This window comes from Peromyscus maniculatus, chromosome 6 (genome assembly GCF_049852395.1).
Source record: "Peromyscus maniculatus bairdii isolate BWxNUB_F1_BW_parent chromosome 6, HU_Pman_BW_mat_3.1, whole genome shotgun sequence".
NCBI lineage: Eukaryota > Metazoa > Chordata > Mammalia > Rodentia > Cricetidae > Peromyscus > Peromyscus maniculatus.
The window spans coordinates 74,858,218-74,885,896 of record NC_134857.1 but is presented as its reverse complement, the minus strand read 5'-3'; the positions used below and the strand labels follow the sequence as shown (position 1 = coordinate 74,885,896).

The window sequence follows — 27,679 nt, the reverse complement described above, 5'->3', positions numbered from 1 at the left end:
CACTGAGCTGTACTCCCAGCCCTCTCCTCCATTCTTCAGAGAGATTGTTGGCTCAGCCCTAAATGGGACTCGCTATTGTACCTTTCCCCTCAGAGCTCAGGGCTCCATGCAGAAGAGGGGGCAGGAAGACTGTAAGACCCACAGGTGGTGAGTGACTTTTGGGGAGCTGTTGCACAGCAGATGCACGGACAGACTCAGAGACGGTGACAGTCCACACAAGACCTGCTCACACCACAGAGAACCCAGCCTGGAGGTGGGGAAGCGGGCACAACCTCTCTGAACCAAGGAGCTGTTCTCAAATGATAGCTGCCTCGAGAGGGAGAATCCCTTCTCTTCAACGCAGTGACACTGGTTACATCAGCTACACTTCTGGGCAGGCCCCATTCTCAGTAGTAATCAGTCAAAACAAACTGGACTCCATGTGCTTTCTGTCTGTTTTAGAGAGAAAGAACATGAAGTCGGGTGGGTAGCGAGGTGGGGGAGGAGTTGAGGACAAAGAATATATTATATTGTATGAAATTCTCAAAGAATAAATAAAAACATTATTTTTTAAAAAGACAAAGCTGGTCAGTGGTGGTGCACGCCTTTAATCCCAGAGAGGCAGAGGCAGGCGGATCTCTGTGAGTCTGAGGCCGGCCTGGTCTACAGAGTGAATTCCAGGACAGCCAGAGCCATTATACAGAGAAACCCTGTCTCAAAAATCCCAAAAATATAAATAAATAAATAAATAAATAAATAAATAAATAAATAAATACAAAAGAGCCAGGGTGGAGGTGGGAGTGGTGCACGTCTTTAATCCCAGCACTCAGGAGGCAAGTGGGTCTCTGAGTTCAAGGCCAGCCTACGAAGTGAGAGTTCCGGGACAGTTGGGGCGACACAGAAAAACCCTGTCTCAAAAAAAAAAAAAAAAAAAGACAAAAGAACTACTGTCAGGCCGCAAGACGGTTCAATGGGCAGAGGCACTTGACACCAAGCTGATTGCTGAGTTTGATTCTTAGGACCCTCGTGGTGAGAGGAGAGAACTGACTCCCCCAAGTTGTCTCCAGCACTTTGGCATGCATGCACAGACACGTAAGAAAAACACAACAGAAGAATACTGTGGTTGAGTGTGGTGGCACACTCCTTCAGTCTCAGCACTCGGGAGAAAGGGGCAGGCCGATCTCTGTGAGTTCGAGGCCAGCCTGTCTACAGAGCCAGTTTGATGGCAGAAGTCAACTCTGGGTAGTTCCTTGACTGCTTTCCATCTTACTTCTTGTGAAGGTGGCCTCTGATTGAACCAGGTGCTCAGCGATCCAGCTAAGCTGGCTAGCCAGCGAGCTCCAGGGATTCTCATATTTCTGCCCAATCCCCCAGCACTGAAGTCAGAGGTGTGCTACACTGCCTGGCTTTTCAGTGGATGCTGGGGATCTAAACTCAGGCCCTTAGGCTTGTCCAGTGGGCACTTCTTTATTGACTGAATCATCTCTCCAGCCCCCAAGTTCCATCTGAAAATAGGATAAAGCTATTTTTAATAATCCATGCAAATCAGGCTAGTAAGATGGTTCAGTGGGCAGAGGCACGTGCCACCAAGTCTGCAACCTTAAGTCCTACACTTCTTGGGGTTTTACCATGCTCTACTGCCATGCCACACACCCACAACCTTGCCGCTTCTAGAATGCCCGCCTTTGCCTTTTCACCTTTATAGTCTTGACTAACTCACACTTGCTTGCCTTTTCCATGCTGCCTCCCCAGATTACTCAGCCCCGCTGAAGTTTCTGGTTCCTCTACGGCCCATGTTGTCCCTGCTTTGTGAGTTAGAATCGTCCCACTGTCCTGCTTACCTCTTCTAGGAAGTTCTCTTTGATCCCCGCCTGATCTACATGCTGCTCCTTGGGCTCTGGAGGCCCTCTGTGCTTACCACTCAGAAAACTGTCACCGCTGTTGACATCATTGTGGTCTTCCCAACTAGAATGTCTGAAGACATCCACATAGACCAGTGTTGTAAGTGCCTAGCACTTCAAGAAACAAGAGGAAATACCAGAATCATATTCGTAGACACATACGTGACAGCAGAGATAATATCAAGAGCTCTCTTACCAAAGGACAGTGAGATTCTGGATCTGTTACAGTTACACATAACTTTTACATGTTGCAAAGTTTATTAGAAAGGGAGATCATGGAAGGAGGAAATAGAAGGCGTTATGCTGAAAGCTACATAAAAGATGAGCAACATGTAGGAGAACCAGGTTCCCTAGGGTCAGACACCCAAATTAGCATTGTGAGCAGTCAAAACCATAGGTCTAGTTCAAGACTGAGCCTACTAATAGCCTGGACTTCCTCACTTGAACCCTGAGCCTCCCACGTGGTGGGCATTCTATACCACCATTCTATACTACAGCCCACTAACTCTGGGTTCTTCAAAGGGCCAGCCTGTGTCTAGGTGGGTACATGCCCTGGCTCCTGGGAGAAGCCAATGGAGAATTATTTCTAATTTAGGCCCTCAGGATTCTTTCATTCATTCATTCATTCATTCATTCATTCATTCATTCATTCATTCTGTATACAGTGTTCTGCCTGCATGCATGCCTAAACTGCAGGCCAGAAGAGGGCACCAGATCTCATTATAGATGGTTTCGAGCCTTCATGTGGTTGTGGAGAACTGAACTCAGGACCTCTGGAAGAGCAGCCAGTGTTCTTAACCTCTGAGCCATCTTTCCAGCCCCAGGATTCTTGTAGATTGACAAAATATGCATTCAAAACCCCAAAGTACAAAATATATGAGTAAATGAGCTACCACAGACGAGGAGGTATCAACTTAGATACCCAAGTTAAGTTAGAAAACACAAAAATCCCAACAAATTTCAAAGAATTGATACCAAAGACACTGTGTGTGTGTGTGTGTGTGTGTGTGTGTGTGTGTGTGTGTGTGTGTAGGTTTGTGAGGAAGAGGCTATGTTTTTAAAAATATGTATCAGGTCATTCTATCTCTTAAGTATTCTTAAAAATTATTTTAAATTGTGTGTGCATATGCAGGTCCGTCCCTAAAGAGCCTAGAGGTGTTGTGTCCTCTGGAGCTGGAATTTGGCAGTTTGTGAGGCACTGACATGGGTGCTGGGAACTGAACTTCTTCCTGAACCACCTCTGTCCTCCCCTGTACCCCAACCCTTGCTTTGTGTGTACTGGAGACAGGGTCTTACATAGCTCCAGCTGGCCTTAAACTTCTGGTCTTCCTGTTTCTACATCCTAAGCATGGGGTTACAGGCATGGACCCATACTTGGCTTTGTTTGGTTAGTTTTCTGAAATGGTCTCACACCTGAAGCCTAAGCTAGCCTGAAACTTACGATATAGCCCAGGCTGTCCTCAACCTTGTAATCCTCCTGCCTCAGCCTCCCAAGTGTGCTGGAATTACAGTTATGAAGGCACCATACTCTTCTTCAGAGACTATTATTTGAACATTAATGATAAAGTTGAAAATCAGTATCAAAAAAGATAAAAAAATGTAAATTTTGGGGTATTTGGAAATTTATAAATTTTTTAAATAACTCGTAGAGCACTAGGGTTATAGCTAGGGGCAGAGCATTCACGAAGTCCTAGGTCTGATCACCCCATCATATACACCAAAACAGGCCATGAAGGGAGCTGCGGAGACAGTGGAGTGAGTGGAGTGCTTGTGTGTGTGTGAGAACTGGAGTGAGTAATCACAGTGGGCAGGAAGGCCTACCTGGAATCCCAGCATGCAAGAGGCAGTATCAGGGATTCCCACACTAGCTCAAAACAGAGAACGCTGGGCTCAACATGCTCTTCCTTGATATGTAGGGAGAGACCTCTAATTTCAAGCTCAGTCCTTCACATATGTGTGCACATATGTAAATCACATAAATATTTACAAAGTCATGAAAGTAATTTAGATATTTTAAAAATTAAATATTAATGAAAATATTATATAGCATAGAAAACCTCATGGGTTGTGGAAAACTGGAGTTTTAAAATAGCTGGGTATGCCGGGCGGTGGTGGCGCACGCCTGTAATCCCACAGCACTTGGGAGGCAGAGGCAGGCAGATCTCTGTGAGCTTGAGGCCAGCCTGGTCTACAGAGCTAGTCCAGGACAGGCTCCAAAGCTACAGAGAAACCCTGTCTGGAAAAAACAAAAAAAAAGCTGGGTATGTGACATATGCCTATAATTCCAGCACTTTGGAAACTGAGGCAGGAGGATCACAAGTTAGGGGCTAGTCTGGGCTATACAGACTTCTAAGGTCATCCTGAGATATGTACCATCCCCAGACCCTGTCTCAAAACAAAACAAAGCCTGAATATGTACCTCAGAGCTCTGAGTGCTGGTGACCACATGACCCTCAGCCTTAGCTGGGAGTAGAGGTTGACAGCATAGAATAAAGCACTCAGGAAGCTGATGACAGAAGACTGTCTTGAGTTCTTGCAAAAAACCAAGCCAAACCAAAAAGATATCCTGTAGATATAACCAGCTGTCCAATTAAGATATTATATAAGGGGCAGGGTATCTTGGTCAGTTGGTAGTGTCTGCCTAGCATGCATGAAGCCCTGGGTTCTAACCCAGCACTGCCTAAGTGGGGAATGGTGGCACATGTCTGTAATCCTACCACTTGGAAAGCAGAGGCAGATGGATCAAAAGTTCAAGGTAATCTTCAGCTACACAGTGCTTTAGAGGCAGCCTGGGCTACTAAAAACAAACAGAGATCAAAATGTGTCTTCTACCAACTATATGGAAACATAAAAATCAAGCCTTAAAAAAGTAGGAAACACTTTGGATAGTTATAATGAGAGGATCAACAAAGCCCACAGTAGCATCTGAAAATTGACACCTAAAATTTCTGGTACAGTTGACCACGGGGAAACTGCGGAAATAAAAAGGGAAATAGAATACATTAACTTCATGTTTGACAAGAACAATGAGCTGGGCATGGTGGCGCACGCCTTCGATCCCAGCACTCTGGAGAAAAGGCAGGAGGATCTCTGTGAGTTTGAGGCCAGCCTTATCTACACAGTGACTTCCAAGCCAGCCAGGGCTGTATAATAAGATTCTATTTAAAAAGAAAAAGAAAAAGGAAAAAAGAGATACGAAATACACACTAAAGTGGGAAAGTGACTCAGGAGCCCAAATAGTTTATAGTTATGAAATAACTGGAACCAGTAGTTCAAATTCTGTCTACCAAGAGCTGGAGCACACCTTTAGTCCCAGCAGTCTGGAGGCAGAGGCAGGTGGATTTCTATAGTGAGTAGGACAGCAGAGTGATATAGTAGACCCTGTCTTGAGAAAACAAAATAGAACAAAATAAAAATCATGCCCACAAAGAAACATAAGGCTCAGATGGCTTTATAGGTGAGTTTTATCAAACATTCAAGACCAGTTCATTTCAATATGATGTAAACTCTTCCATAAAGTAAGACAAGAGGCAACAGTCCCCAACTCAGAGGGTACACAGACCAAAAGGACCGTCCAGGACCATCTTAGAAACCTCTTTAGAAATCTTACTAAAAACAAAGGCACTCATATACAAGAATGTTCATAGCAGCATTGTGTATAATAACAAAAGCCTGGGAACAGCCCAATGTTACTCAGTAGGTGAATGGCTAAGTCGGTTGTGTTGTATGTATTTGCTGCAGTATTATACAGATGCAAATGAATGAATCAGCTATTACAACATCGATGAATCTTAGAAACAATGGTAAGTGCAAAAGAGCAAACCTCAAGGGACTAACAGAGTACAACATTTTTGTAAAGCTGAAATACAAGCAAAACAAAATAATACATTCTTAAAGAATATATACACACATGGCCAATATACATAAACAAGCAATTAATGAGCATAAAATTAAAGACAGTGGTTACCTCTAAGAAGAGGCAGGGAAGGGGGTATAACCTAATAGAATTTTTAATGTTTTAATGTATAAGTTGAATGATGGGTCATAGGTACTCATTGAATTTCATAATTTATAGTAAATATTTCTCTATAGATATCAAATATTATTATAATTTAAAAAAAATCTGCTCTTGTGGAAATAAATGGGTGTTATCTCCCTGAAAGAAAACCTGTATTTCTTGGGAAAAAAAACCAAGATTCCCTGACAAGAAACTATCCTGTGGAGAGGACAGAGTAGCCCTCAGTTAATATGGGCTGGTTTCCTGCTGTCCCCAAGGATACATGTGGAGTGTCTGGATCTGTCTGTCCCCTGGTGCTCCCTGACTTACAGAATCGGTACCACCTCCTGGGCTAATCGAGCCTGACCCCACACGGTCCTGACAAGGGACTGACACCTGGTGGCTGCAGACTGAAGTGACCTCGGGCTAGCTTTCCTGGACTGGTGGTAGGGAGTGGGACCCAGAGAGTCAGAGTCAGACCATTGAAGGAGCCGTCCGTGAGACAGTGGGAAAGCTGTCCTGAGAAGAAAGAGACTCTCAAGAGAATGGCTTCCTTCTCGGTCCTTCCCAGACTACAATGAGATAATGTCACCGCCACAGTGAGAGAAATGCAAGACTCAGGGAAAAGGCAGCCGTCTAGCTCACCTTCCTAGGCTCACTAGCCTGGGAAGCTAAGACACACTTCCGGCAGCCACTCTCCACCCTCCACCCCAAGTCTCCATCTGGGGAGTCTGGTGTGAGAAGGCCAATTCCACCCTTTTTCCAAAGCTGGTCCATGATGTATAATAAACACATTAGCATACACATCTTCCTGGCCACACTTGTTGGTCAAGAATAGACCTGAGCCAGGCTGGTTTCCTCATGGTAAATCTTTGGGCTTTTGCTAGGACTCCTGGCACAGTGATCCCCTTTCTTTCTGCTTCGATATACTGGGCAAACGCAGTCCTTGGAGCGCTGGCAGCTGTGAATGGTCCAAACTAAGGCTGGTTTTACAGTAGGTGAGGCCGTGAGACGCGTATGAGCGATCAGATCAAGCCTCACCTGGAGCCAGTACACCTCTTGACTTTCCAATTTCATAAGCCAATTAACAGCTTTTGTCTTAAGTGAGTTCTAAGTTTTCTAGGATTGGAAGCCAGAATAGCCCTAACCTACATTCACATTTACCCTATCTCTATTTCCCCCAGGAGAGCACAGGGATCTAGGTGGGAAGGTCATTATAATTTACTGGTTGTGTTAAAGCCAAGGGATTGAGCTGGACAGGTCTGAAGCAGCTGCCAGGCACTATACAAGGCAGGCCAATGGCTCCTTTAGGGAAAGACTAGCTGAATGAGAAGCAGGTGCAGTGAAGGCCTCTACCAGGCAGGCAGGGTGAGCTCAAATGAACATAGCCATTCTTCCCCACAGAGCTATCTATCATGGGGGTGTTGCTTTGGGGTCTTTATGCTCCTGGGCTAGGGAACTCTGAAGTCCACGACCCTTTAACCCTTTGTTACCCTGTGTTGTGGTGTCAGCCTCTCCCTTTACCAACGAAAGGGCCTCCTTTGGAATTCCGCCCTTGATAACACTCACTTTTGAGGTGATGGGAGGAATTTTATCTTCTGCTTCTTTGGCTCGCTGGGAACTCAGGCTCCTTTCTCCTTTGGAAACAGCACCATCTTCCTGACCTCGAGTAGGCACTGTCTCCTGCTTGGCGTCACCCAATGGCCCTAGTCTTTCTGGTCTCCCAACTAAGTTGTTTTCTCCTTTGGAGCTCCATGTCTCCCAGAGTAACCTCGGAGACCGGGGAGAGTTCACAGCAGCTGCGGCTGCAGCCTTCTCCGGAGTAGCATTCCTCTCCCCACTCCCGCCTGGCTTTTTTCGAGGGCGTCCCCGCTTCCTTTTCGCCTCCCTCACTGTGGCCTCTGCCTCTTGCTTCACTTCTTTAACCGGTGGGTCCTGCCCACTGGCCTCACTCAGAGGCACTTCCGCTGTCCTTTTGATACCCTTGTCATGGGGTCGTGGGTCACCACTTATCACTACCTCCCTGTTCTCTGTGCCTCGAGGCAGAAGAAGTGTCCTAGGTGGAACTCGGCCAGCCCCAGGCCCAGCCCCAGGCCCAGGCCCAGGCCCTGGCCCAGGCGCAGGCCCAGGCACAGGCGCAGGCCCAGGTGCAGGCCCAGGTGCAGGCCCAGGCGCAGGCCCAGCCCCAAGCCCAGGCCCTGGCCCAAGCCCAGGCCCAATTCTAGCCCCAGCCCCTGATAAAGCAGGAACAGGTGGTAAGATCATGTTAATGATGGGCACAGCTGCCTGGGGTCCCCCAACCCTAGTGGGCAGAGGCAATGTAGCTACTTTCAGAGTGCCTGAAGAAAGCTTGGGAGCCAGAATGGGTGTAATAAGTGACTGTGGTGCTCGGGGAAGGAGCACGGGCAGTCGGGCCACGAGGGCATTAACTTGTGGCTTACTGGCTGCGGGCGCTGAGCTGTCAACTACACTCTTCTTCCGTTCTCCACGACCTGGGGTGTCAGTTCCAGCTCGGGCTTCCAGCTCCTTAGGAGGCTAAAATGCAAACACAGCCACAATAATGTATAAAGACTGTCAATACAGGGGCTGGGGAGATGGCTCACGGGTTAAGAGGATTTGTTGTTCCTGTAGAGGATCCAGGTTCGGTTCCCAGCACCCACATGGTGGCTCACAATAGTAACTCTAGTTCTGGGGCACCTGAAGTCCTCTTCTCCCCTTAGGCACCAGGTACATATATGGTGCACATACATGCATGCAAGCAAAACATTCATACACTGGGCTGGAGAGAGATGGCTCGGTGGTTAAGAGCACTGACTGCTCTTTCAGAGGGCCCGGGTTCAATTCCCAGCACCCACATGGCAGCTCACAACTGTCTGTAATTCTAGCTCCAGGGGACCTGACACCCACGGCAAAACGCACATGAAATAAAAATATTTAAAAAACCCAAAACATTCAGACACATAAATAAATCTAAAGATAACTAAGAAAATAAAGACTGAATACAGGAGGAAGAGAAATGAAAAATAAAAAAGTAGGAGGCGCTTTGCTGGAAGGGGACACTAGAACCCCAAGCCCTGGGTCACGAAGTCAGAGGCATTAGCTGCCTTACCTGGGCTGGTCTCTCCGGCTTCTTGGGGCCTCCACCTTCCAGGTTTTCTACGCCATTCTTGGATTTATATGATGACCGTTCCCGAGGGGCTCTCTCTTCTTCTTCTGCAGAGGTACCCAACGGGAATAAAGCAAGGGTGAGAGAAAAACCAAGGTATGGACAGTGAAGTGAGCCTGACTGCCTAGCTGTGCCTGGGACAGACAGTGGGAAAGCATGTGTTTAAAGCATGTCCTGAGAAGCAGCTCCAGGAGGGGCTGGGCTGATAGTTCAGTTGGTTTCATGCTTGCCACGTACGCATGACTTGAGTTCCACCTGGCCTGCATACCTATCCACCCACACAAAAATGATCACCAGGAAGAGAAGACAATCTGAGGTGTGTCTACCCTTGTATTTGGGAAGGCCTTTAGAGCTGGAAAGGATATCAGTGTGTGCCTGTTGGGAGGTTGAGGCAGGAGGACTGCTAGAGCCCAGGAGGTAGATCTAGTCCATCTTTGGCAACATAGTCAGACTCACACACAAGCACACAAGCACGCACGCACGCACGCACGCACGCACTCACGCCTCCCTCCCCCGCCCCCCAAAAAAGGCCAAGTGGCTGAAGAGCAGGTCCACCCACCAGCAAGCCCCCCAGCCTTAAGCACATGAGCATGTGCAGATCGGGCAGAGATGAGATGCTGCTGTAGTAGGTAGCGGGCGACCTGAACTATGGAACTGAAGGACCGTTTCAGGATCTGCTCTGCCCAGTCACAAGTCAGGGCACAGGCTGCCTCTACCAGTTCATCCCGAGGTGCTTGGGTTACTTCTGGGCCCATTTCTGGCTGGAGTGGAGAAAGACATGCTCAATCAGATTACCAAGTGAATTACTTGTCCCTCCCCTACTACTGACTAAAGCAGAAACCAGACTGAGGACAGAAGTCGCTCCTACTCATTAAGACCCAGAAACTCAAATTCTCTTCTTCCCATGCTTAGGCCACAAGGAAGGCAGACGGTCCCCCAGAAGCAATGTATGAATGACTGTGGTTTTCCCAGCCACCAAAACAAGTCCTAAAGACCTCTTTTACCTGGGAGAGGGGATTAATTAGCATTGGAAGGTCATGACTTACACTCTCAGAACCCTTTAGGTCAAGTCCAGGCAATGGTGGCATAGACACCAAGGTCTTCCTTCGGATGCCACTGTAGCAATACCTGATGCAAGTTAAGGAGCAGCCAAAATCTGGAGCTCTTCAAGTCTCTTAGGCAAGTTAGGTTGTTTCTATATTGTACCCTTTCCTCCCCAGGTCCTAATTTCTCAGTCAAGGATACTTGGATTGGCCCCGACCACCAAGTCTTCGGGCCTTGATGTCAGGGAAGATCTCTCTGATGATTTTACCGAAGTTGGCTGTGCTGAGTGGGCGGCAACAGGCAAGACTCTCACAGTACTTTCTGAGGAAGTAGGAGGTATAGTGATATAGTAGATATAGTCAGAGGTGGGCTCAGAGGGTTCCTAGGGACCAAGTGTGAGGAAGCCTTTAAGAGGTCACACTCTAGCAAGGCAGGAGGAACTTCAAGGGTAAGGGTCTAGTCCTGTGCCCAACAACTCAGGCATCACCTTCTTTACATACCGATAGGCATCATAGACGCTTTGCTTTGGCAGACAGGTATCCATGTGCTCTTCCAGGTGGTTGCGGATCCACCTACAGGCATACATATACTCCTCATTGCTAAGTATGCTCGGCTCGGAGCTGTAAGACAAGTAAAAGGGACACACATACTTCAGTGGTGCTGGACCACATCAGTCAGTCCCAAATCCACCGTTCTCTGCTAAACCATGCCAGGGCAGGACATCATCTATGCATCTCCTACTTCTTTTTTAAAATATTATTTTATATGTATGAGTGTTTTTTGCCTGCATGTATGTATGTGCAGCACATGTGTGCCTGGTGCCCACAGAGGTCACAAAGTGGTGTCAAGATTCCTGGGAACTGGAGTTATAGATGGTTGTGAGCTACTATGTGGGTGCTAGGAATTGAACCTGGGTCCTATGCAAGAGCAGCCAGTGCTCTTAACCCCTTCCCCATCACCTACTTTTTCACTCACCACAGTGAGACTCAAGATCAGAACCTAGGACATCTAAAACACTAACACCAAAGTACCTTTTATCGCCAATGCTGGGCCCTGAAGGGAGCTGAAGGTAGAGATAGAGCTTGTCGTTGTCAGAGAACTTCTGTACTTCTTGCTGAGGCAGAAGGAAACAGAGGTAGGAGAGATGAAGCCAAGGACCCAGTGAATGATCTGATCTTGACCATAGAGTCCAGCTGACTCTAAGTCAGGCTGTCAGAATGAAAAGGGACCTGATAAATGACATGAGTTTGAATACTCACTGTACTGAGGAACCTAATGGGCTCCCATGGAGAGAAGGGGAGCAGAGGGGAGGGGACTGGGTTTGACTTTATCTTTTCTACATAGGTCACTGAAGGATGTAGCATGATGCTCAAAGGTAGGCAGCACCCCCCACATAAACCTATTTATTTCCTCACATCATCACCACCATCCTCGGCAGTACCACCTCTGTGGCCCTTTCCCAGCATGCTTACCAGAATTCCCTCGACTTTGTTCTGCACGGCCTTGCTGTGGAGAAGAAGAAAAGCTGGAGGTCACAAGGTTTTCCCATCCCTTTGTCTGATTGCTAGAGACAGAAAAAGGCCCGAACTGCTACCAAGACCACAGACCTCAGCCTGCTCTTGAACACTTGCCTGAGGGAGGCGTGAAGGGTAACAAGGATCTACAGCTGGGTGTGGAACAGGGTTTGGAGACCGAGACGATTACTTACGAAATGGTACCTCGGAGCCTTTGAAGAAGGGTGGTAGGTTCCCCCGCTTCAGCACCACCTTGGGGCCTTGCCCCAACCCTGGGGCTTTTAACATCAGGTTTATCTTCCGCCATCCCGGCATGAGGACTAAAGCTGAGAGAGGACATGAGATTTAACTCCCACCAAGCTTCCTTGCCCCTGGAGACCCCAGGGCAGTCCTGTCTCTACCCAGAAATACAAACAGAAGCAAAGCTTCCCCCCAGAGGTTTTTTTTCCTCACCACTTGCCTTCTCTAAAATTAGAATTATTCCGTTACTTTGTCAGGTCCTTCTAGATCCAAAGAGATCGCTGACATCTCCATTCTCTATGTCCCACCTTTTCAAATCTCTCAAATCTGGGGAACTGTTCCGGGAAGAGAGAGGGGTGGGGAAATCCACGTTAGAAAGAGATCTTGTAATTCCTCCCAGTGCTGTTAACCGCCCCCCACCCCGAAAAAAAAAACAAACAAAAACAAAAAACAAACAAACAAACACCGATAACGACAAACCAAAGTTCTCCGATATTCTAACAGACTCCTCGCCATGGATTTTGCCGGGGAGGTCGGAGGGGATGCGAACACACTCGGCCCTTGCAGGTTTGGAAAAAAAACTGGGCCCAAGTTCTCATTACCGAGTCCTGCCACGGCTTCCCCCGCTGCCCCCCTCGCCTCGCCTCGCCGCGGCGGACCCTACGTCATCCCACGGCATCCCACCCCGCGGCGTCCCCGCTCCCCGCGGGCCCCTCCACCCGGTCCCCTGGTGCTGATCCGGGGGATGGGAGGGAGGGAGGGCTGGTCTCGGAACTCCGGAGGAGCCCAGGCGAGGCGCAGGGTGGGAGCCCTGCGGGGAGCCGGGTCCCAGATTCGGGCACGTGCGCACGGGTGAGGAGTGCGGAAAGCGGGTCCTGCGGGCACCCGAGTCCTGTCGCCCCTCCTACCTCGGGACCGTCACCTTCCAGCGCGGACATTAGACAGGTGAGAGAGAAAGAGAAACCGGCCCCTCGGCTCCCTCCGCTCCAGCCCAGCCCCACGGTGCCCGGGCCGGCGGGCTCGTGCGTTGCTTTTATTTTCCTTTTTCTGAATGGTTGTCCCGGCCGCGGTCTGCCTGGATACACGCACGGCCTGCTCTGTGATTGGTCGTTGCTGCCACCCAGACGAAGGCAGTGAAAGTCTGCCTGGTAACAGAACCTGATTGGTCGAGCGGGGAGGGAAAATCCAAAGTTAGTCTTATTTGAGTCGAAGAGGGGGAAGTCCAGGTTAGGTTTCGGTTAAAACCGGGGTCGGTTAGGCCCGCGGGTCCGGACACGGTTCTTGTCTTAAAGGGGCCGCAGGGTGAAAAGCCCGGGCGCCCCGCGGCCTCGGGAGCGTCTGCTCTTTTGCCCTCTGATCCTGGGCGCTAAGGTCATCGCGAAGACGGCTACGGGGACGGGCGCGGGTTTTACTCGGGAAAAGAGCTGCGTAGATGCCCTCTAGGGTCCGAACCCACAGCGGGGCAGTTTCGGGGTAGGAAAGTGGTTGGCTGGGGTTGGCTGGGTGCTAAGGGGCGTTTAAAACGTCAGGAGGTTGACAGACATCCTCCTCACGTGGGGGTCCATAGCACGGGGATGGCAGGAAGCTATGACAACAAGTTACTTTGGTTGTGGGAACCGAATTCCTTTGGTTTCGGGGATTCGCGTCGCCTCACCAACATTGGGGAGCTTTGCAAGACGGAGTGGGCATAGCTACCATGTTTGAATTTCGCCGTCGGCTGCCAGAGCTGCCCGAAGGAATCAGGAGGTGGCTGTTGTGTTTCAGGAATTGCTAGAAAATGATGGCTAGTGATGGCAATTCTTTATAACACCCTGACACTCCTTTTTGGTATAAAACAAGTCGAACCATTCCAAGTCCTTCCCTCGTTTCCCCCCAATCCCCTGCGGCCACAGCCTCCCCACCGCAGGCTCCCCTTCCTTCCAGGGACGCTGCAAACCCTTAGCAGCTCTACCACGTTAGGCGGAAATCTTTTCTCTATTGTTAGCCACGCTCACGCCGTTTCATCAAGCGCCCCGGTTTCAGCTAGGCAATGACAGCTCCCAGAACTAAAGCATCTTCATGGCAGTTCCTTTTCCAGATTCTTGCCTCTTTGCTCCATTCACCCCAGGGACCCACAAGAGATGTTCATGGGCTGCCTGACCCCCACACTGCACACCCTGCCTCCCTAGCTACCTTTAGTAACCACAGAAGGAAGCTGTCGAGGCCCTTCCCCCCTTCCCTTTTCTGTCCTGTAACTGGTTCCGGTCCTTACACTAAAGACACCTCCCCCACCCCCACCCCTTTGCAGGTCTTTTCCAGAATGAAGCCTGTCTGTTGAGCCTCTAAGTCCTTTTCTCTGTCTTCCCTCCATATTCATCTCCCTCTGCCCTGGTTTCCTGCGTGGGCTCCCTCTCCTTCCTAGGAGTTCCCTACTTGGTGAACACCGGAAAGTTGATTACGTCCCGCATGAAGAAACTCAGTTCTGTGGCCACTTTTCCCTTCAGAAAAGGTAGTATTTGATAGTTATGAGTGCTTAACCCTCTGAAGGGTTGTTGAGCCCCTGATGAAAGACACACATGCAGAGTGTTGCACCTATCTTACGCAGTCGTGGACTCCAGGTCCACAGTCTCTTAAATGGATGCATTTTGTTCTGCACAGCAGAGATGTGGCACCCCAAGTCATATACCCAGTCCTGACCGGAGTTTTGTGAAGGAGGTGGTGCTTGTGGTCTCCTCCCCACAGCCCTGTGAGGCCCCATTTCCCTCCTGTGGGAAATGGGGGTGAAATAATATCTTTTCTCTGGAAGAGTTCATGAGACTGAGTAAATTCTGTCTTTAAAGGAATTGGTAGGATGTCTCCTCGTCAGTCTTTTCCTAAGACTGAAGCAATGTACTCATGGTTGCTGTCTTGGTTGAAGGTCGACTCAGATCCTGTGCTCAGGAGTAGCACTTTGCTAATGAACTCTGCTGCCAGCCACTAAGTCCACGAGGCAGCCTCCTGACCACTCAGAACAAGGCACAGGACTCTTCAGGAGTAACATTCCTCTCCCTGTACAAGATGCTTGCTTGAGCATGGCTAACCTCCCTTCTGTAGAAGTGAACATCTTGCCTTGCTCAAACACTTTGGATTATATGGTTTCCTAGTTAGATTCAGCTGTCCGTTCGACACAGCCTCAAGTTATTTGAGGGAGTTTTAGCTGGGATTGGCCTGTGGGGCATTTTCTTGATTGCTGATTGATGGAGAGCTCAGCCCTCTGTAGACAGTGCCACCTCTAGGTTGGTGGGCCTGGGCTGTATGAGAAAGTCACCCGGAGTCAGGTAGGGACTAAGCCAGTGAGCACCTGCCCTGCACGGTTCGGGCCTCTGCTCCTGCCTCAAGCTCCTCAGTGACGGATCGTTACCTAGACGTGTAAGATGAAATAAGCCCCTTTCTTCTCCAAGGTGCTTTTGGTCAGAGTGTCCTAGCACACCAACAGAAAGCAAGCTAGACCATGTGGCCACTTTCTTGAGACCCCCCAGGCCCATTTTAAACACTACTACTGGCATCTGTTAGTATTGGGGAGAATGTGTTGTGGAATTTGCAGGCAGAAGGCGATTTGGTTTTCACTGTGTAAGGATACTACTCTTAGCTTTAGGGTTGGTGGAGGCTAGACATTTTCTAGCTCAGTGGATACATTTTGAGAAGTTTATTAGTAAGGGGATTGTTAGGTCAGATAGAAAGTGAAGGTAATTGGCCTAAGGGCCTAAGATAGCTCAAGATAATTTTGGTGACACATTTTTTACAACTGTGATTTTTGTTTGTCTTTTCCTTTCTTTTTAAATACATAGCTTCACTCTAGCCAATTCTGACCCTGAATACCCCATGTTCACCCTGAACTCATTGCAATCCTCCTGCTTTAGTCTTCCAGGTGTTGGGTTTATAGGCATGAGTCCCCATGCTCCAGAACTATGATGTTCTAGTCAGCTGAGGCCAAGCAGTCTGCAGGATGAATGTAGCTTCTTCCGAGAACTGGAGCTCACACATCTTCATGGTAGTTTTTATTTCATTAACTAATTTTTGCTTTATGTGCATTGGTGTTTTGCCTGCATGTATGCCTGTGTGATGGTGTCTGGTCCCCCGAAATTGCAGTTAGAGACAGCTGTGAATGTGTGCTGAGAATTGAACCCGGGTCCTCAGCAAGAGCAGCCAGTGTTCTTAACCGCCAAGCCATCTCTCCAGCCCAGTGTTTTTATTTTATTATATTTTCTAATCTTATGAACTTTATTATTTAAAAAACTTGCAAATAAACAAAAACACTATGTACCCAAATTAACTAGACCTCAAGTCTGTGCAACTCAATGAACTCGAATTGGCATTCAGAATGGAAGCTATAAAGCTTCACATTAGCTTTTACACTTTCAGTATCAAATATATTTTATGCACTAATCTACCACCCAAACCAAAAATCTGTGACAGAATTAGAACTAGAAAAAAAATTAGCTTTCTATCCTCTTATAACTGTGGTCATTACCTGCCTTTAGCCCTCCTCCCCCCCTGGTGTTTAGCCTTTTTCGTTCTTTTCAGGTTACACTGAACTCACATATGCATTCACTTACATGTGTACACAGGTCATCGGCTAGATTCTGCATGAGAGAGCACATGTAGATTGCTTCTTTCTGAGATTGTGATCTCGCTTAGTATCATACAGTCTGAATCCATTTTCCTGACATTTTTTAACTCCATTTTTCTCTAGAACTGAGTAGTATTCACACCACATTTTCATTATCCATTCATCTGTTGACAACCAGTTTGATTCCAATTCCTTGCTATACTGACTAAAGCAGCAATAAACATGAACGTGCAAATATCTCTATGATAGGGTACAGACTTCCCTGGGTGTGTGCCCAGGAGTGGAATAGCTGGGTCATATGGGAGTTCTGTTTTTCATTTTTTGAGGAATCTACAGACTGACTTCCACAATGGCTGTATTAACTTGCACCCCCACCAACAGTAAATTAGGGTTCCTCTCTATCCACATCCTCTCCAACATTTGTTATCAGATTTCTTGAAGACAGCCATTCTCATTGGAATGGGTTGGTATCTCAGAATAGTTTTAATTTGCATTTCCCTGGTGGTTAGGGATATTGAACACTTTTAAAAATCGTTATTGGGTTCCAGACATGGTGTCACACACCTTTAATCCTAGCACTCGGGAGGCTGAGGCAGGTGAATCTTTGTGAGTTCATGACCAGCTTGGTCTTCATAGTAAGTTCAGGGCCAGCCAAAGCTACACAATGAGACCTTGTCTCAAAGGTACTGGCCGTTTCTGTCGGCATTCCCTTTGGAAACTGTCTGCTTGCTCTTTGGTGATTGACAGTTTTATTTCCTTTGTTAATTAATTTCTGCAATTCTTTGTAAATTCTGGATATTAGCCCCTTGTCTAAATTTTAGCCTGTAAAGATTTCCTTCCATTCTGGAGGTTGTCTGTTAATTCTGATCATTGTTTCCTCTGCTGTATAGAAACTTTATTTTCCTGTCATTCTGTCTGTTGATACTTGGGGTTAGTTCCTGTATTGCTGCTGGTCATTAAAAAAAAAGCTCTGACTGTCCTGGAACTTGTTGTGTGGACCAGGCTGGCCTTGAACTCACAGAGAGCTAGCTGCCTGCCTCTGCCTCCCTGGTGCTGGGATTAGAGGCGTGGCCAGTTTTGCCCACACCATTTGTTGAGTAGGCTATCTTTTTTCCAAATTATGTTTTTGTCGTGTTTGTCAAACATTAAGTGAATGTAGTTTTGCAGTTTCAGTTCTGGGTTTTCTATTCCATTTCATTGGTCTGCCTGTTTCGTTCCAGGACCAGGCTGTCTTTATCACTACAGTTCTTTGGTATAATTTGAGGTCAGATGTTGTAATACTGGGAGTGCTGTTACTCCCTAGGAGTACTTCAGCTATTGGTGGTCTTCTGTGATTCCATATGATTTCTTGTTTTGTTTTTCTAACCCATGAAATATGACATGGGGATTTTTGATAGGTATTACATTCATTTTGTATATTAATTTTTCAGCATAGACATCTTCACAATATTAATTCTTCCTATTCAGGATATGGAATATTTCCTCATTATTTAATATCTTCTGTGATTTCTTTTTTCAGTATCTTGAAGTTTCAATTGTAGAAGTCTTTCACTCTTTAGTTAAATATATTCTTAAATACTTAAATTTGGGGCAGAGTTATTTTGAATGAATTTTTTTTCTAATTTCTTTCTTCAAGAGTAGAATGTTAGTACAAATGAACACTACTCTAGAGACAAATGAAAATGAAAGCACATCTTATCAGAACCTCTGGGATGCAGCCAAAGCAGTCCTAAGAGGACAGTTAATAGTGATAAATCCTAAATTAAAAAATCTGAGAGATAGGGGCTGGAGAGATGGCTCAGTGGTTAAGAGCACTGACTGCTCTTCCAGAGGACCCAGGTTCAATTCCCAGCACCCACATGGCAGCTCCCTACTGTCTAGAACTCCAGTTCCAGGAGATTTAACATTCTCACACAGACATATGCAGGCAAAACACCAGTGTACCTAAAATAAAAATAAATTTCAAAAAATCTTATAGATAGCCAGTGGTGGCACACGCCTTTAATCCCAGCTAATCCCAGCACTTGGGAGGCTGAGGCAGGTGGATCTCTATTAGTTCAAGGCCAGCCTGGTCTACAGAGCAAGTTCCAGGACAGCCAGGGCTACACAGAGAAACCCTGTCTTGAAAAACTAAAACAACAACAACAACAAAAAAAAAAAAAAACCCAAGATATATGAAATAATGTAATGATGTACCCTCAAGACTCTCAGAAAGCAAGCAGCTAACCCTAAACATAGTAGACAGCAAAAAATACAGATTAGGGAAGAAAGTAATGAAATCGAGGTTGAAAAGACAATACACAAAAATCAGAGTTGGTTCTTTGAAGAAGTTAGTAAGATAAGACAACTTTTAGCTAATCTGACAAGAAGACAAGTTAACAAAATTAGAGGTCAAGGGTGTTGTTACAGTGACTCCAGTGAAATTCAGAACGTCATAAAAATGACTGTGGAAGACTGTACTCTGAACAGCTGGGTAACTGCCAGGACTGAGCTCTGAAGATACAATTTAGACAGACCCTACAAACTTGAGATTAAGCTGTTTATAAAAGCCTTTCCGCCAAGAAAAGCCCAGGACCAGACAGATTGACTGCTGAATTTTATCAAACTTCAAGGAGGACCCCACACTAATTCTTTAGTGCCAGCACTCAGGAGGCAGAAGCAAGCAGAACTCTGGGTTTGAGGTCCAGCCTGGTCTACATAATGAGTTCCAGGACATCCAGGCCTACACAGAGAGACCTTGTCTCAAAAAACAAAACAAACAAAAATACAAAGTGAAGGAACACCAGTAAATTCGTTCTGTGAAGCCAGTGTGGTCTTGTTACTAAAACCAGATAGACACTACAAAATAGAAAATTCCAAGTATTTTTAAACTTGTTCTCCGATTCCTGTATTTCCCTGAACTAGTAGAAATCTAGAGGTGCTATCAAGCTTAATTTTCCTAGCAAGGATATTTTAGGTAGTATTGTGTGCTTTCTATTGCCTCTTTATTGGAACACACATAACCTCTGATTACCCTCCTTTTGTAGTTTAAAAACATTATTCTTTTATTTTGAGATAGAGTCTTACATAGCCCAGGTTAACCCAAGCTCTATGCATTCTCCTGATCTGCCTGCCTATATCACCCAAGTGCAGGAGAGGCATAATTATTAGTCTTTCTCTTTTTTTAAACGGTGTGTGAGTGCACATGCACACAAGTCACAGTATTTAGGTGAAGGTCAGAGGACAACTTGCTGATGTCAGTTCTCTCCTTTCATCATATGGGCCGTGATGCTTGGTGGCCTTTACCCACTGAGCCTCTCACTTGGTTCTCAGTGTTCCAGTGGATACTCTTTCAAGTTGTCACTTGCATTGTTCTTTATTTTGTGAGAATCAAAGGTTTCTATATAGTTACAAGAAATAATTCAGAAGGATTTCATGTGCCCTTCACCCCATTTTACTAAATGGCACATCTTACATAACCACAGTACAATATAATAACCAGGAAATTGGCATTGATACAATCGGCCAAGCTTATCTAGATTTCCCCAGTTTTACACATGCTCATTTGTGTATATGTATTTAGAGCTCTGTGATTTTGTCACATTGTAGATTTGTGTAACCACCACTTGGTGCTGACACTCAAGAGTCATCACCACAGGACACCCAATGTTACGCTTAACCCCTGGCAACCATTAACCTGTTCTCTGGTTATATGATTTTGACCTTTGAGAATGTTTTATAATCAGAATTATTTTATACACACACATACATATGTAAAATAAGTTTTTTGGCATGTGTATGTGTTTTCAAAGTAATTCCCTTAGTTTGGTCAGATGGCTTAGCGGGTAAAATCTTCTGTTAAGACTGATGACTTGAGTTCAAATCCCAGGACGATATGGTAGATGGAGGTGGTACCTGAACCATGGCATATGTTCATGTACACACACACACACACACACACACACACACACACACTGTTCTGTCTGCTTGACACAAGCAAGAGTTACCTGGGAAGAGGGGCCCCAGTTGAGGAATTACCTCTATCAGATTGTCCTATGGGATATTTTCTTTTCTTTCTTTTTTTTAAATAATTTACTTTATGTGCATTGGTGTGAAGGTGTTGGCTCCCCTGGAACTGGAGTTACAGACAGTTGTGAGCTGTCATGTGGGTGCTGGGAATTGAACCCAAGTCCTCTGGAAGAGTAGCCAGTGCTCTTAACCATTGAGCCATCTCTCCAGCCCCTGGAGATATTTTCTTGATTTAACTACTGGTGTGGAAGTACCTAGCTCTCTGTGGGTGGTGCCACCCCTGGGCAGGTGGTTTTGAGTTTTATAAGAAGCAAGCTGAGCAAGCCATAGAGAATAAGCTGGTAAGCAGTTCTCCTCAATGGCTCCTGCCTTGGATCCTACTTGAGTTTCTGCCCTGACTTCCCTCAGTGATCACCTGTAATGGAGCATGTAAGCCAGAGGACCCCCCCCCCACACACACACACACGATGCCTTTGGTAATGGTATCTGTCTTAGTTAGGGTTTCTGTTATGAATTATTGGGGGGGGGTGCGACCCCCCCAGGGTATCCCGAGTATGCAGGGAAATTCACCACCTAGATGCTGCATCCACATGGAGAGTTTATTATAATAGAGAGATGAAGAGAAAGATAGGAAAGAGAGAGACAGAGAAAGAGAGAGGTTGAGGGTCCACCCCTCATGGGAGGAAAAGCGGAAGAGAGAGAGGAAGGGGAGGAGTTTTTCCTTAGAATGAGTCTTTTATGTCAGGAAGCAGGGCGAAGCCAAGAGGTGGGATTTCAAGGGGTGGATCAGAATATTAATAGTTTCTACTGCTGTGAAGAGACACATGACCATGGCAGCTCTTAAAATGGAAAACATTTGGGGCTGGAGAGATGGCTCAGCGGTTAAGAGCACTGACTGTTCTTCCAAAGGTCCTGAGTTCAATTCCCAGCACCCACATGGTGGCTCACAACCATCTATAATGAGATCTGGTGCCCTCTTGTGGCCTGCCGGGATATGTGCAGATAGAACATTGTATACATAATAAATAAATCTACATTGTATACATAATAAATAAATCTTAAAAAAAAAAAGGAAAACATTTAATTGTGGTGGCTCTCTTACCGTTTAGAGGTTCAGTCCACTATCATCATGGTGGAACATGGTAGCGTGCAGGCAGACATGGTGCTGGAGAGGTAGCCAAGTGTCCTACATCTTGTAGGCAACAGGAAGTGGACTGTCTCATTGGTTGGTATCTTGAGCGTATATGAGACCTCAAAGCCTGCCTCCATAGTGACAGTGACACACTTCTCCAACAAGACCATACCTACTCTAAGAGGGCCACACCTCTTAACAGTGCCGCTCCTTTGGGGGCCATTTTCTTTCAAACCTCCACAGTATCTACCACAGTAATGGAAAGCAAACTAAGATGTGCACACATGCACACTCTTTCTCACACACTCTCACATGGGTGGGGGGAAGTAATAAAGCTATAAGTTGTTTTAGAAGTCTTTGAGAGCCATCCAAGTTGTTGTGGTTATCAATAGTTCATTTTTTTTTTTATTATGAGTAGTATTCCATGGCATGGATATAATACAATTTGTTTAGCCATTCCCTTGCTTTTGGTAAATCTGATGAAGGACATTTGGGTTGTTTCTAGTTTGGGGTTATTGCCAAAAAAGCTACGATGAACTGTTGTGTACTAGTTTTTATATGAACATACATTTTCAGTAGCTATCCAAAAATAAATGCACAAAGGGCAGTTGCTCATACAGAGCCACATTTAATTTTAAAAAGACCTGCCAAACTTTTTTTAAAAATGTGCATTGATGTTTTGCCTGCATGTTTGTGTGAGGGTGTCAGATCCCTAGACCTGGAGTTACAGATAGTTGTGAGTTACTACCGCGTGGGTTTTAGGAATTGAACCCGGGTCCTTTGGAAGAGCTGCCAATGCTCTTAACTGCTGAGCAATCTCTCCAGCCCCTTCCAAACTATTTTTAAGAGTAGTTGTTCCATGCTTTCCCGCCTGTGATAGACCATATGTTCAAACTATGAAGCAGAATAAACCCTTCTCGTCATTTAAAAAAAAAAAAAAAAAAAAGAATGATTGTTCCTGGGGCTGTGGAGATGGAGATGACCCGGTGGTTAAAGTGCTTGTTGCACAGCCTGAGGATCTGAGTTCAGATCCCAGCACTCATCCAGTACCAGGAGAGCATGGCAACCCACCTGCAATTCTAGCCGTGGAAGGTTGAGATGGGATTCCCAGAGTTAGTTCTCTAGAAAGCCTAGCTGTATCTGTAAGCTCTGTGTTTGATTGGGAGATCCTGCCTCAGTAAATAATGAGTGATGGAGGATTTGGGGCATCAATCTTGGACCTCCATATGCATGTCCACACAAATGCATGAACACACCTCCACATATGCAGACATTCACCTCTCTCTCTCTCTCTCTCTCTCTCTCTCACACACACACACACACACACACACACACACACACACACACACACATACACACACACACACACACCTGGGGGGAAAATTTTTTTTTGAGACAGGATCTCTCTATTTAGTCCTGGAACTAGATGTGTGCACCAGGCTGGTCTCAAACTCACTGAGGCCTGTCTGCCTCTGTTTTCCAAGGGCTGGGATTAAAGGCTTGCACCACTGCACTGGATGAGAAAAATGTATACTGGATTTTGAATGGAGAGCCCTCATGTACACTCTACCAGACACTCTACCATAAGCTACTACATGAGCAGCTCGAATATGGAGGAAAAGAATGTCCCCTTTTACATGCCAACCAGCAATGGACAGTTGTCTTACCAGCTCCTTTCCTCCTCCTCCTCCTCCTCCTCCTCCTCCTCCTCCTCCTCCCTCCTCTTCTTCATCACCATTCTGGTGCTGGGAATGGAAGCCAGGGCCTTACATGCACTCCACCACTGAGATATTGTTATGGAAACTGAGACCACTGGGAAAAGACCCCCACACTCAATTCAGATTATAGTTAGCCAGATTTTTAAAACTGCCAGCAGGGACACAGTCTCTAATCCAGTTCAGAGATGTACCGTCCAGGAGCTAGTGAAGGAAGGGCTCTTAAAGGAGAAACCACAATTACTTCCTTTCTGTAGAGCTGACAGCTCCGTGAGAAACTGCCCCACTCCCTCTGTGCATAAGTGAGTTTCCAGAAGCCAAGGCAAGCAGTCAATCATTTTACAACAGTTACACAATTCTGGGGAGGGAGAAGGAGTCAAGGAACTTACCCTTTAGGAATGTAGAATGGATGCCTAGCACAAAACGGAGGTGTCCTGAGCCATCACAGTATATCTATAGCTTCATTGTTTTTTGTTTTTCAGTTGAACCATTTTAACAAGTGTGTAGGGATAGCACATTGTGAAGTATATTTATTAATTAATTTATTATCATTATTGGCTTTGTTTTTGTTTTTTTGGTGTGTAGTCCAGGCTAGCCTGGAACTCACAGTCCTCCTGACTCAGCTTCTCAAGCCCTGGGAATACAGGTGTGTGTCATGTCCTTGGTTTTCTGCCGCTGAGTTGTGAGTTTTCCAGTTTTCCCTGCACTTTATCTGCATGTCTGTTTTCAGATGTGTCATAGGTACTTGAACTATAACCCCGGGTGTCTAGGTAGTTTCCTCCCTCTCTGCTGTAGGTGCTCAAGGTTTGTCCTATTGAATAGGAGAAAGCACGTAAGATGAGTTGCTTTGATTATCAGCTTAACTAGATTAAGAAACCCTTAGGACATTAATGGCACACTCCTTTGGGTGTGTCTGTGGGGGGCTTCCAGACAGAACTAACTGAGGGATGTATACAGCACCATCTCATCCAGTGGGGGTGGGATCCTGGAAGAAGAAGCCAGCTGAGTGCCACCGTCGCCCTTTCTCCGCTTTCTGATCTGCTGGGATAGGAGCCAACAGCCTTCGGCCCCCCATCCCTTCCCCACCCCCTGGGCTGCATGCCCTGAGCCGCAAGGCAAAGCAAACCAGTCTCAAATCGCTTCCTGTCAGGTATTTCATTACAGACAAGAAAAGTAACTAATACAGAACATTAGTGCAGGGAGTGGGGTCTCTCCTGCGGCTTCCTGACCTTGGGGTATTGTTATTAAGACCACTACCACAGTTTAAAGCTAAATTTGAAGCAAGCTTTAATTAAACACTGGCCATGTGAATGGCGAGGTTCATACCCAGGTTCCCAGGAAATGGCCCTGAGTCACATTTTGCATGGGTTTAAGAAGGCAAAACCCATAACTCACCACATTTCCTGCTAGGTCCAATCAGGGGCAAGCATACATCCTAATGTACTTCCTACCTGCATACCTCCTGCCTATATCCAATCAGGGGCAAGGGTACATCCTGACATGTTTCCTGCCCATGTGTGATCAAGCACATGGGTGCAGATGGGTCAAACACACTTATTTAGGGGAGTGAAAACATGGGGCTTGTTATCTCCCATAAACAATATCCTCCAGCATTTCAGGAACTCTCTGTCCTTGGGCAATCAGGGGGCTTGCAGATCAGAGGCAGTTTTGTTTCATGGATCTCTAAGGCATAGTAATTAAAACTTAAAATGTAACTTTCAGTCTCACAGTAGGTAGGTATGTGTGCTATATTTAGAACTGTTTTGTGGAGGACCATACAAGAGTTTGGAGCTGTGAGCTAGAGAAGCCCTGGAATGTTGTAAGCAGGGGTTAATAGGCCATTCCAGTGGGAGTTCAAAAGTATGGAATGCCAATAGAAATGCAGGCAGTCAAGACTGTGTGCATGAGATTTTGGAGGGAACAAAGAGTGTCTGTAGGAAGTAGGCTAGAGGCCATTCATATTTTTCTCTGACACAGGATCCGGCTGTGTTCCAGCCCGTATTCTAAAAATCTGAGGCTGGATTCAAAAGTAATGGACTGAAGTGTTTGATGAGGGAAATCTCAAAACAACGTGCTGTTTGGTCTGTAGCATAGTTACTACTCAGTGTTCTTAGCCGTATTTGTAGGGAGAGTAGAGAAGAAAGATGTGAAAAATGTCCACTTGTGGTTTGGTGAGGAAAGAAGTATGGGCCAGTTTAAAGCTGCAGACAAGGGCTGTGGACAGAATGGGCAGTTGGTAAGGAGATTAGTGTAACTAAAAAGAAACCTTGCATTCTGCAATGGGATAATTGGAGTGGAGCCTTGAAGGCAAGGCCCCACCATGAAGGTTCTAGAGTTTGAACATGCAAAATCACTTTAGAAGAAAGTTCCTTAACTGACTGTACCACAGCAGAGGTTCCCTACTCTAAACCAGCTTCATAGTGAAACATCTTCCCAGGTTCTCCCACCTAGGCACTCGGAGCCTACTAAAGCTGTGGTAAAAATAGCCAGGCCACGTCCTGAGCTGCCAGTATTGCCGGTAGAACTTGACACCATTATCGATGTGGTACTGTTCTTTCAGACATGTAAAATACAAGTCTCGAGGGTTATTGTGGCTTGCACCAAGCTTTCAGAAAGCTGCTCAGGCCCGGGAATGCGTGACAGGGGTAGATTCCCTGCAAGAAGGCTCTGAGAGGCCGTTTCATGAGTTTGTGAGAGCTGGTCAGTGAAGCTAGTCCATGGGGTAAACGCAGCGTGCAGTCCTGACGACTTGAGTTCAGTCCCCAGAACCCACAATAGAAGGGGAGAACCAACTCTTAAAAGCCATCCTCTGACCCCCACACACACTCACACAACACACATACACATATGTCTACCCTCATATGCACATATCATAGGTACAAGCAATAATAAATACAAAATTAAAATAAAGCTGGGCGGTGGTGGTGCATGCCTTTAATCCCAGAACTTGGGAGGTAGAAGCAGGTGGATCTCTTTGAGTTCGAGGCCAGCCTGGTCTACAGAGCAAGATCCAGGACAGCTATGGTTACAGAGAAACCCTGTCTAGAAAAAAACAAAACCAACCAAACAAAATTATAGTCATCTTGTTGAAGCTGTGAAGGTGAGGCCTAAGCTGTAATGGAGACCTGTGGTGGTCTGAATAGGAACGGCCGCCATAGGCTCATAGATTTGAAGGCTTGGTCGTTAGGGAGTGGGCCTGCTTGGCAGGGATTAGGTGTGGCCTTGTTGGAGTAGGTGTGGTCTTGTGGGAGGAAGTGTGTCACTGGGGGTGGGCTTTGGGGTTTCACATGCTCAAGCCAGGCCCAGTGTCTCTCTCTTCCTGCTGCCTTTGGATCTGTTGTAGAATTCTCAGCTTTCACGTCTACCTGTGTGCGGCCATGCTCCCCACCATGAGGAGAATGAACTAAACCCCTGAACTGTAAGCCAGCACCAATTAAATGCTTTATTTTACAAGAGTTGCTGTGGTCATGGTGTCTCTTCACAGTAACGGAACACTGGCTGAGACAGAGGTGGTACCAGGGAGCAGGTGTTGCTGTGACAGGCCCGACTACGCAGCTTGTTGGCAGAGTGTGGACTTCGGGACTTTGGATAAGGAAAGCAGTTGAATGCTTTAAGTGGGGCTTAATGGGTGTCTTAGGGTTTCTATCACTGTGGCTTCATCTTGTTTCTTAAAACATGCTTTATGCTGATATTCAACTATGTGTTGGAAATTAAGGCGTTTCAATAACCCGTGTGGGCATGCCTCCCTTAGGACTCCTCCCACCCTCAGGAGTTCTCATGTTTTTGTAGTAAATCTGTTAAAACGAGAGAAAAATGACAAGTTCATGATGAGCTTCAGGCAGGGCTGAGTTCACACCAGAGGGTGTGATGGGCAGGGGAGGCAGAGGACCAGTGTTCTGATCTTCAGAACCCATGTGACTGGGGAGATGCGTGTGTGAGGACCAGTGTTCTGATCTCCAGAACCCATGTGACTTGAGCCATGTGTGAGGACCAGTGTTCTGATCTCCAGAACCCATGTGACTGGGGCCATGTGTGAAGACCAGTGTTCTGATCTCCAAAACCCATGTTACTGGGGCCATGTGTGAGGACCAGTGTTCTGATCTCCAGAACCCATGTGACTGGAGCTGTGTGTGAGGACCAATGTTCTGATCTCCAGAACCCATGTGACTGGGGAGATGCATGTGTGAGGACCAGTGTTCTGATCTCCAGAACCCATGTGACTGGAGCCATGTGTGAGGATCAGTGTTCTGATCTCCAGAACCCATGTGAAAACTGGGTGGCCTGCCTGTGAGCACAGCACATGGGAAACAGCCAGAATCCCTGGAGTAAGCTGGCTAGTCATCCTCTCTGCAGCAGCAAGCTCCAGGTCCAGCAAGAGACCCTTTCTCCATATAT

General features: G+C 46.5%; 1 protein-coding gene and 1 long non-coding RNA gene across 6 annotated transcripts; one reads left to right on the top strand and one right to left on the bottom strand.

Moving 5' to 3' along the window:
• Positions 1–5,024: 5,024 nt before the first annotated feature.
• Positions 5,025–13,043, bottom strand: Rfx5 (regulatory factor X5). 5 transcript variants are annotated; one of them, XM_076574526.1, is made up of 12 exons: positions 12,750–13,043; positions 12,062–12,176; positions 11,796–11,927; positions 11,560–11,593; positions 11,119–11,201; positions 10,588–10,707; positions 10,289–10,408; positions 10,090–10,171; positions 9,603–9,804; positions 8,987–9,090; positions 8,319–8,412; positions 5,025–5,265 (listed from the first exon to the last, which is right to left on the bottom strand). In XM_076574526.1, exons 3-12 carry the CDS (start codon positions 11,906–11,908, stop codon positions 5,225–5,227), a joined length of 993 nt encoding a protein of 330 aa, XP_076430641.1. In that variant the 5' UTR covers positions 11,909–11,927; positions 12,062–12,176; positions 12,750–13,043; the 3' UTR covers positions 5,025–5,224. The 5 variants fall into 5 exon arrangements, with proteins under 5 accessions (XP_076430641.1, XP_015843791.1, XP_076430640.1 ...); XM_015988305.3 differs by lacking the exon at positions 5,025–5,265 and having other exon boundaries at positions 5,327–8,412; XM_076574525.1 differs by lacking the exon at positions 5,025–5,265 and having other exon boundaries at positions 5,327–8,412; positions 12,055–12,176; positions 12,750–12,903.
• Positions 13,044–13,058: 15 nt separating this feature from the next.
• On the top strand, positions 13,059–16,128 carry LOC143273906 (uncharacterized). The gene is made up of 2 exons (XR_013052213.1): positions 13,059–13,314; positions 14,738–16,128. It is a non-coding gene; the product is annotated as an uncharacterized LOC143273906 (long non-coding RNA).
• The last annotated feature ends 11,551 nt before the right edge of the window (positions 16,129–27,679 follow it).

Coding starts and splice junctions, on each gene's coding strand:
- Rfx5 (XM_015988305.3), bottom strand. CDS start 11,908: ATGGCGGAAGATAAACCTGATGTTAAAAGCCCCAGGGTTGGGGCAAGG. Junction 11,202..11,559: donor ACAAAGTCGAGGGAATTCTG/GTAAGCATGCTG, acceptor CTTCTGCCTCAG/CAAGAAGTACAGAAGTTCTC. Junction 8,413..8,986: donor AGCCGGAGAGACCAGCCCAG/GTAAGGCAGCTA, acceptor TTTGCATTTTAG/CCTCCTAAGGAGCTGGAAGC.